Source organism: Brassica oleracea, chromosome C1 (assembly GCF_000695525.1).
Source record: "Brassica oleracea var. oleracea cultivar TO1000 chromosome C1, BOL, whole genome shotgun sequence".
Taxonomy (NCBI): Eukaryota; Viridiplantae; Streptophyta; class Magnoliopsida; order Brassicales; family Brassicaceae; genus Brassica; species Brassica oleracea.
This window is the reverse complement of record NC_027748.1, coordinates 22,514,779-22,524,893: the sequence shown is the minus strand read 5'-3', so window position 1 is coordinate 22,524,893 and position 10,115 is coordinate 22,514,779. Positions and strand designations below refer to the sequence as shown.

The window sequence follows — 10,115 nt, the reverse complement described above, 5'->3', positions numbered from 1 at the left end:
AACCATGAGATAGCTCCCATTACTCCAACAGCAACTGCAATGTTACTAATTTTGGACGGCTCACCTGCACCCACTTCACCAAGCAAGACATCATCAGAAACCACCCCCCTAGACCCTGGAGATTGCATCCACACGGACCAATACCACGACAGCCTCGTCCATACACATCACCCGTCCCCTTATTAACCGTTCACAAACAACACCCGTCCCCTTATTAACCGTCCACACACAACCCATCCACGCTCTAGTATCCACGCACCGCCCATCCACACACCACCCGTCCACCCCTCCCGAGTCCACACTTTACCCATCAAAATTAAAATTGAAGTTTTGAAATCCACAACGACACTAAGAAACAAACAAAACCAAGACGAATCTTATAGAATCTAAACTTGGATAAACCAATTAAAACCCATAATCAGAATATGTATGGGTTGTGAAGAAACTAACCTTGCATGTCTTGAAATCGAAGCAAACCGGAGTGGGATTAAAATTTGGGAATTAGACGAAATGAGAAAATCGGTTTATTTATGGAGAAAGATGAAGTCTGTGCTTCAGATATTCGAAGGATTTAGAAGATTGGACTATTTCAGAAAATCTAGGGTTCTTTGACATCGCTGTTTGAGGGGTAGGCTAGAAGAGGAGAAAAATGGGTCTTTTGTTCTTTTATGCTAGATTAGGGTATGACAGCGACGATGTGATTCAGAAGGCTGAGAATGGAGGTGTGTTACAGAGGCAAAATCGAAAGGAGGAAAGTGTGAAGAACGATTAGTGAGAGAGGATCTAGGATTTTGAGAATTAGTGAGAGAGATCTAGGGATTTTGAGAATCGCCGCAAATGTTGTTTAGAGAGAAGCTGCTATTTTTAATGAAAAATTAGGGTTGGGAAACAGATTCAAAATGAGTTTGGTTCAAAAAGTAAAATCGAAAAAGTATTTGACCGGTTCGGTTTCTGGGTTTTTTATTGGAAGAGGGCATATATGACATTCACTATCTTAAAAGGTTGTCACATGTTGAAAATGTTTTGGGATGTACTTCCAAAGTGATAAAGTGTCTCAGAAAGTAAAAAATTCAATATACAAATAAAGAATGTAATATTAGGAGATATATAGTTTTGTGGACTCTTTGACTTTTAAAAATCTAAGAAATAAGGTAATTAAAACATTAGAAAAGTGGAATCTTTTTTCTGAATGGTCAAATATTTTTTATATATATTTTCATTATTTGCAAATAATGTATATATCTAATAGGAAGTAAATATTTTATGCTGACCTTCTGACCTTTTGATTACTATAAAAATATTGCAATAAGGTATTTGGAATATTATAGAGTAACATATCATTTTTTCTTCTGTTTGGTCAAACACATTTTTCTTCATTTTATATTTACATAGCAAAATGTAATCGTGTCAATCTAATTGTTGGGTGTCATACTATATTGAGAGATTCCCTTAGCTTTTATAGATGGATTTTTGAAAGATTTATATTGAGTCAAATGTATTTCTAACTGAAGCAAAAAGAGAAAAAAAAAATTTTGAGTGGACAGTAGTAACGTAACGTATAGAAACTTGGCTTATATATTCAGTCCACAAGAAGAACACAAAGATCACGAGAAACATTTGAAGAATCCAAATTTACAAAATATGATCATGATATTTCTCTTGTGCTTGATATTTTTCATTACCATTCTCGTCTTCATAAAACAGACTACATGGAAGAAAAGTAACACCTTCCCATCACCACCGAGACTTCCGTTGATCGGAAACATGCATCAGCTCGGCAATCATCCTCACCGATCACTACTCTCGCTCAGCCAACGTTACGGAGACCTCATGCTACTTCACTTTGGCACTGTCCCTGTTCTTGTAGCCTCTTCCGCTGATGCTGCTAGAGACGTTTTGAAGACGCATGACCGGGTCTTTGCGAGTCGTCCACATTCCAAAATCTACGACAAGCTTCTTTATGGGAGCAGTAATATGGCCTCAGCCCCATATGGAGAATATTGGAGACAAATGAAGAGTGTGAGTGTCATCCATCTCCTCAGCAACAAAATGGTACGGACATTTCGAGAAGTGAGACAAGAAGAGATCAGTCTGATGATGGAAACGGTCCGGAAACAGAGTTCTTCACCGATGAATATAAGCAAGATCACTACTACTTTAACAAACGATGTTATATGTAGAGTTGCTTTGGGACAAAAATATGGTGCTGGAACAGATTTCAAAGAGTTGATAGACAGGCTTATGAGGCAATTGGGTACGTTTACTTTCGGGAGTTATGTACCGTCACTTGCGTGGATTGATTGGATTTGCGGTTTGGAGCGCAAACTGGAAAAGACGGCAAACGATTTTGATACGCTCTTGGAGAAAATTGTTCAGGATCATGAAGATGGAGCCGGTGATAAAGCTGATTTTGCGGATGTATTACTTGGCGTTCAGAGAGACAAGAGTGTGGGGTTTGAGGTCAGCCGGATGAGCATTAAGGCTATCATCTTGGTAATGGAGAACAAAAAAAGAAAAAAAATCGAATTCAGATCCAATAATTATTTGGTATAAAAACCAATTTTCTAGCCGACTTTCACATTTCTTGTTTTGGTTTTCACTTTTCAGGATGCTTTTGTGGGTGGTACAGACACTTCCTCCACACTTTTGGAATGGGAAATGCAAGAGCTTCTAAATCACCCAAAGTGTCTGAAAAGACTTCAAGAAGAAGTCCGTACCGTTTGTAAGGGAAAATCAAGTGTATCAGAAGACGACATTCAAGACATGGACTACTTAAGGGCTGTGATCAAAGAGACACTTAGGCTACATCCTCCAGTTCCATTGATGGTACCTCACATATCAACAGAAGATGTCAACTTAAGAGGTCACCACATACCCGCCGGTACGCAGGTTATGATAAATCTTTTTGCGGTCGGGAGAGAGGTTGCGACGTGGGGACCAGATGCGGATGAGTTCAAACCGGAGAGGCATTTAAACTCATCTGCTGATTTCCGAGGTCAGGATTTTGAGCTGATTCCATTTGGAGCAGGTAGAAGGATGTGCCCCGGAACATCATTTGCTGTGGTGTTGAATGAGGTAGCTTTGGCTAACTTAATGCTTGGATTTGATTGGAAATCTACAGAAGATCAGACCAAGACCGATGTTCCTGAATCAATCGGTGCTGTGATTCGCCGCATGAACCCTCTTTATGTCATTGCGTCGCCTGCTACTTGATTAAGGCGCATTCTATATAATGAATGCTTACTATTTTGTTATGTTTACAAATAAAAATGTTTCTTCATTTGAAAGTTGTACTAGCAAAGAAATGTTTGAGATTTATGGTTTCGAATTTCAATAACTAATTAAGAACGCCAAGTGAGCTTGCTTGATTTACTGTTCTGTTAAACTGGATGTGATAGTCTCCTCTCAATCGGCATCACCAGGGTTCTAAAAACGGTTTAGGCGGGCCTAGATGACAAATCGATCATAACCAAAATGACTTTCTAATTTTATTAGATTTATCAAAAGGCAACGAAAAGAAACTCTATTACAAGACAGGTCAGGTTCTGTAGAACCATTGGCTCTGATGACAAAATGATGAGAGCGATGAATCTCAGCATAAGTATGTCACATTTATATGCCGAGCGTGAAGTTTAATTTGATTTGGGCTAGACAGTGTATGATGACCCTCTATTTCTCTAATAGTTTTTCCGACACTGTTTTGAGTTGGTGAAGATGGTGTGAATAATGACTATACTACGCATATGGAAGAATTTCGATGCAATAAAAATGTATTCTCTACTTTCACGTTCAAACATATTACAATGACACAAAATATAATGGCGGACAATCTTGTACGCGGTGCGAAAATTCCTCTTTCAGCTATATTTTATGTCGATTCATAACCTCTGATTTGGTCTTCCGAGCCTGTAGATACAACCTCTTAGTTTAGTTATTGTTTTGAAGGAAAAAAAAACTCCCTGACTTTACAATGCATATAACTACGTTAAGCAAAGGATTAAAATACGGCAAAAAGTGAAAATATGTGACTAGAAGTGTTTTTTTTATGTTAAAACTACTAAAACTAATTCATACGATTATTGTAAGTTACTTATTGATGAATAGTATTATTATTATAAAAATTAAAAAGAAAAAAAAGAATAGAAAGATCGTGGATGAAAATGAATTGGATTATTATTAGTATATAAAAATTAAAAAGAAAGAAAAAAAAAGAAATATTATGGATGAAAATGAATGTGATTTTGGCTTTGATTTAAAAGAAGCGTGTTTATCGAATTTTATTTTTGGGATTCCTCTTCAATTACTTGAAGCTTTCAAAAGATTTGGGAATGTTAACGTTTGGATAGTATTATGTTGGATACATGGATACGTTTCAAAGAATGTTGGATACATGGATACGTTCAAAGACCCGCTACAAAGAAATAGGGAATTTCCAATTGAAGCTGAACCACAGAAAATCTCTGACAAATTCCTTGACGTGAACTCGATCATAATTTCCAACAGATAAGCTCTGTAAAGAGTATGGCAAATGAAGACCTGGACCATGAGAAATATCATTACCATGTTGAAATTTTTTAAAGAATTTTTAATTTTCTTTCAGTGTCAGCTAGAAGGGTAAAATAAAAAACTAAGAAAATCAGAAATTATAAATTCATTCGTAGATATTAAGAGCGATAAATTATGAATTAGTTCTGATTTAAATTATCTAAAAAAGAAACTACACATATGATGGGCTCCTTGCTCGTCTTAGATGCATGTACAAGTATCATAAAAGTGTTCTACAAGCCTGGCCAAGACGAATACACGCTTACTTATTCAATTACGAACGACGATGGTATTTCCATCATTTCATATCTCGCAAGAAATGATTTCTCTTAGCCATGGGCAATTCGGCTCCGGTTCTTCGGTTTTAGAAGTTTAGGATTCATTCGAGTATTTAAAAATTTTGGTTCGATTCTAGTTTAGTTTTTTCGGTTCTCTGTTTGGTTCTAGTAACAAAGTTAGGAACCAACTAATATCCGAGATAATTTCATATCTCATTCGGCTCTGGTTCCGTTCTGATTTTTTGTTAGTTTGAATTAAAATGTTAGAAATTCGGGGTTTTCATATCAAATATCAGACTTTTAAGGTTTAGGGATACAAATTTGAATTATTCTGATAAATTTAAATATTTTTGATAAAGAGTATTCTGGTAATTAGGCATTTTTGGATATTTCGGTTTATAAATATTATTTAAAATTATTTGATTATTACAAAACTAAATATAGTTATATATATATAATTATATAAACTATATTATACAAATTTGGGTACCGATTCGGTTCTTGATTCAGTTCCAGTTTGGTTCTTTGGTTCTAAAGATATATGATTCGTTTGAATAACTGGTACAGGAACTAAAGCTGAATTGCGAACCAAATTTCTTTTTCGGTTCGGTTTGGTTCTTCGGTTTCGGAAAAATGTGCATGACCTAATTTATTAGTGAACTTAAAAATTATAAAGGAGACTACAAGCAAGCATAAATAGCATTAGTTTGCCTTGAAGAAACAAAACACACCACAGCAATGTAGTCCTCTAGACGCTTTTCTCTCTTCTGTGCCGACGGCGCCTCTTTCCCCAAATTCACACCTCTATTAGCATCAACCAAAGCAGAAAATCAATCAAAATCATGATTTCGATATATATATAAGAAGACGAAATTGAAGGCTGAAAACTCTTTGAAGAGTTTCCTCGGTCGAGGTTTTAAAATTTCCCTTTGATCGTTCGTTATTGTGGGAACCGAAATTCGCACTGTCGATTTCCGTTTAAATAAAGAAAGTTAGGAAAACCCTAATTTCCCAAAGGTCCTGGATATCTGCTAAATCACGCGCCAAGCAGTCAGAACACGAAAGTAAAGACGAAAAGAAATAAGAAATCGTAAAGAGAGCAAAATAGATCTTATTCCGAATTTGCGTATGAGCATTTACAAAAAGGTAGGAGCCTTGGCTACAAGAGCTGTCGGCAAGTTCCCTAGTTCTAATAACCTAAGACTGCAGAACCTAGTTGAGTCGCAGCTCAAAATAACAAAAACGGAAAGTTGCCTTATTGCTCTAAGTGCTAAGTTTGCTCTTAAGTAGTTTTTTCTCGTGTCTCTCGCCTAGGACTCCTTATATACTCCCTCCAAGGTCGGTTTGAGCTTTTCCCTTCCTGCCCTTACGCCGTCATAACTCAAAAATGGAGATATTCCATTTTTCTCGATCTTCATGATTATCCGCGGAAACTTAACATTTATCTGCGGAAATTTGACATGTATCCTTTCTTGCGGACAAAGTATAAACCGCCATAGTATCTATGGGCTTTTCTTTAAAAAAATCGTAAGTGGGTTTCTAATCGTGTTTTAGACCTGTTTGGGCCGTCTTTCAACTCGAAACGTTTATTACGATTTTTAACGATAAAAATAAACTTTCCACGATTTTTATCGTAAAGTTTAAGTCATAACTCCAATCGATGGGAGTGAGAAATGATATGGCTGCGGTACTCGGGAACTTGCATTGAGGAATTGACGAGAATGCAAAGTTTTGGGGCGTACCCGTTGATCGATGCCCGAAACAGTTCGGTCGCTACGTAGCGACTTGGTCCGCGATGGATCGGTCGCTACGTAGCGACCGAACGAATGGCTTGGTCGGTCGCTACGTAGCAACCGACTTGTTACGGATCGGTCGCTACGTATCGACCGATCGAGAGGCTCGGTCGGTCGCTACGTAGCGACCGACTCATTGCGGATTGGTCGCTAGCGACCGACTCATTGCGGATCGGTCACTACGTAGCGACCGACCAAGAGGCTTGGTCGGTCGCTACGTAGATACCGACTCGTTACGGATCGGTCGCTACGTAGCGACCGATCGAGAGGCTTGGTCGGTCGCTACGTAGCGACCGACTCGTGCATGGGTCGGTCGTTACGTAGCGACCGACCGGACGTCTTGGTCGGTCGCTACGTAGTTCCGGTCGGTCGCTACGTAGCGACCGACTCGTGCGCAGGTCGATTGCTACGTGGCGACCTTGTTTGAATCCTTTTCTGATGTTCCATGAACATGATCTTGGGCTGCGAGTGTTTAGTTTCGATGAATGAACCAAGATTAATGAAATATTTCACCGCAATATTCTTCGTAAAAGCAATCTTTAGGATGAATATTTTTCGTGAAAACGTTCATGCTGATTTTTACGAATATTTGGATGTTAACTTCGTCGTGTCCGTTTTTGGCCCCAACACTCGTGACCTGGTCTGTACGTGGACCGGTCGCAACGTTGCGACCTGATTCGTGTGGACTGGTCGCAACGTTTATCGGTTTGTCCGATGTTCTCGGACAATTGGTGTTTGGTGTCTCGATGTGAAAATATTTCCGCAAGAGTTTCTTTACGAAAATTACTTTTCCTAGAAGTGTTTTTACCCATTTTTTTCTTGACTTCTTTTTTTGTTTTTACTGCGGTAAATATTTTCTGGGGACTTTTAAACATTGATTCCGTCGTAACCGATTTTGACCCCAACAGTTATTGTATTCAGAAACATTGAAATCTGGCTTCTCCATCTTCCTCTTGAGTGGAGGTCTCCTCTGCTTGCACAACTCCTGCTTGACAGAAAAAAAAAAAGGTAACTTGGGGTTCAAATTAGAAAGAAAAACATAACTAGGAAGTGAGAGAAAGAGAATCTTGTGCTCATGTAATTGATACAAGGAGGCAAGGGTGATATGGCTTACACGCTCTAAATGATCTCTACTCTTGAGATGCGTGTTGAAATCTTCAAAGACTTCGCCATCAGCTGAGCATAGTTTGCAAGAAAACAAACTCTGAAAAGATTCATCTATATCAGAGGGGCCCATCTCCTCTAAACGTTTGGGTAGAACAAAAAAAAACTAGTTCAGAACAACAGCTTCTCTTCAAGAGAGAGAGAGAGACAGAGAGAGGACAAACACCTTTCAATAAGGTCTCCCAGGAAAAGTTCTTTCTAGAAGTAAGCTCTTTAGAATTGCCCGGATATGCCAGAAGAGGGGTGTATCCCTCAGACCGTAGGTAGGGGAAATGAGCAGTTACACGATCCACGTGCACAGCACCGGTAATGATCATTACAGTAGCCCGAGATGGAATATTAATGTTATACCGCAATAAATCATCAATAGCGTCAGTGAAAAACCCTAATTAAAATAAAAATTATAGAGATTAATTGTAAGGTTTGATGAAGACGAATTTGAAATTGTATGAATCTAAACCTTATTTTTCTGGGAGAAACAGATAGGAAGATTAACCGGGAGGGGTGTGAAAGACAAATTCCAGTCGAAAAGAGGGCCTGAAGTACATGAGAGTTTAGTTGTAAGATGTAATTGAGGTTGCCAATGGCAGAGATGGTAAAGATGACCTTCACAGTGACCTGCCTTCTTCAAAGCCGATTCTATAGACGAACCGACCAGACGAGCATCGCAATCTTTGGGAACCGGACAGCTGTTTAAGTCCCAAAACACCCATGTTTCTGCCTCCTTCTTCGCCTTTTTTGTCTCTCATCTCGTTCGTATTTATGGAATTCAAGACTTTCAACCGAAAAAGAAATATTAATATGGGACTTTTTAGGGCAAACTATACATCTGTAACCGATACTCGTGACTGATTTATATGCGTCGGCACCCGTGGCCCATTAATCGCAACCATTTATTTTTATTTCATACTAGGGCCGGCCCGCCCTACGGGCGGGATGATACTTTGAAAATTATGTAAATAGTTAGAGTAAATATTCAATATAATTGTCATATTTTAAAATATACATATTAGTTAAATTCAATATATATTATTGTATTTGAAGATTAAATATATCTCATGACGTATTGATAAGTACTTTTTTTTTTCATGGTGCCATCACATATTTTTTAGTAATTTTCTGGAGCTGGAGCCGGATGAATCTAAAAATATTGTGAGGAAAAAGACGAACTTGTAATTATAGATTAAATAAATATTTATTTGTAAAAATTATTATTAGATCGGTTAATTATTGGAGTTAATTATTAATTGTGTAAACCGTAAATAATAATATCAAAGTATCATAGCTTGACATGTTGGACATCTTAAATTTTATATAAACTAATTAACGATGCATTGGTGGTGAAAGATATGATTGCATGGTACTTTGTTGAATTCTTTTTGCTTACAATATTGTTAATGAATACAACGCATAGTTCATCTTCATTTTAGGTATGAGTGTCCTAATATATACATTTGAATTAATAATTACATAATATATCTGGATATTAGATGCACCTCTTAAGTTATTATATGATAAAAACTTCCATAACCACGACATAAGTACCCAATTAAGAGTAAAATATAAGCTAAAATTAACAATATATATAAAAATTAATATTTTAAATCCAATAAAGCATTTGACTGAAATAAATAATATATAACGATCAAATATTAGGGATTTTTATGTTTTTCGTACTTAGTATATATTGTGTGTTAACAACTGCTCTGATAAATATTCTTTATTTGCGATATAGTATAAGTTGTAAGATAGTTTTATATATTTTTCTGCGTGATTCTTATCTATCTGTAAGTTACATTGTATTTGTATAGATACAATTTATTAGTAATATTTGTGAAAATTACATTCAGTTAGGCCCATTTAACTATATGTACCATTCGATAAGTATATTCTTATTTCTTTTATTCGGTTTGGTTTTTAGAACTACTAATTATTACGTTTCGCTAACGTAATGTGAAATACATTGATTCATAATGTTTAATATCTGTAGTAAGTGAATTATAGCTATTGTAGCTGTTGTATGCATCCATTATAATTTAGTTTTTGGGGTCGTTTTGTTTAAATATATAATGTAATTTTTTTATTATTTTTATATATAATGTAGTGTTTTATGTCCTGGTGGAACATCGCATCGTACCGTGAGAACCTATATAAAGTATTTAATATTTCAGTTGGTTAATACATATTAATGGCTGCATGATAGTTCTCAAAATTAAGACAAAATAACAGATAGAAGCTTCAAGTGATGTATACAAACCAGCGACAATATTCATGCAGAAAATGCAAAAAACTAAAAGGAAACTGAACGTAATGAGACGTGACTGAAAGGGAAAAC

At 36.7% G+C, this 10,115-nt stretch overlaps 1 protein-coding gene and 1 long non-coding RNA gene across 2 annotated transcripts; one reads left to right on the top strand and one right to left on the bottom strand.

The window, feature by feature from the left end:
• Positions 1 to 1,641: 1,641 nt before the first annotated feature.
• Positions 1,642 to 3,285, top strand: LOC106295888 (cytochrome P450 71A23-like). The gene is made up of 2 exons (XM_013731892.1): positions 1,642 to 2,493; positions 2,608 to 3,285. The coding sequence occupies exons 1-2, from the start codon at positions 1,642 to 1,644 to the stop codon at positions 3,211 to 3,213; spliced, it is 1,458 nt and encodes a 485-aa protein (XP_013587346.1). The 3' UTR covers positions 3,214 to 3,285.
• Positions 3,286 to 7,450: 4,165 nt separating this feature from the next.
• Positions 7,451 to 8,527, bottom strand: LOC106302595. Its single transcript, XR_001262454.1, has 4 exons — positions 8,241 to 8,527; positions 7,947 to 8,165; positions 7,731 to 7,858; positions 7,451 to 7,601 (listed from the first exon to the last, which is right to left on the bottom strand). It is a non-coding gene; the product is annotated as an uncharacterized LOC106302595 (long non-coding RNA).
• Positions 8,528 to 10,115: the final 1,588 nt, after the last annotated feature.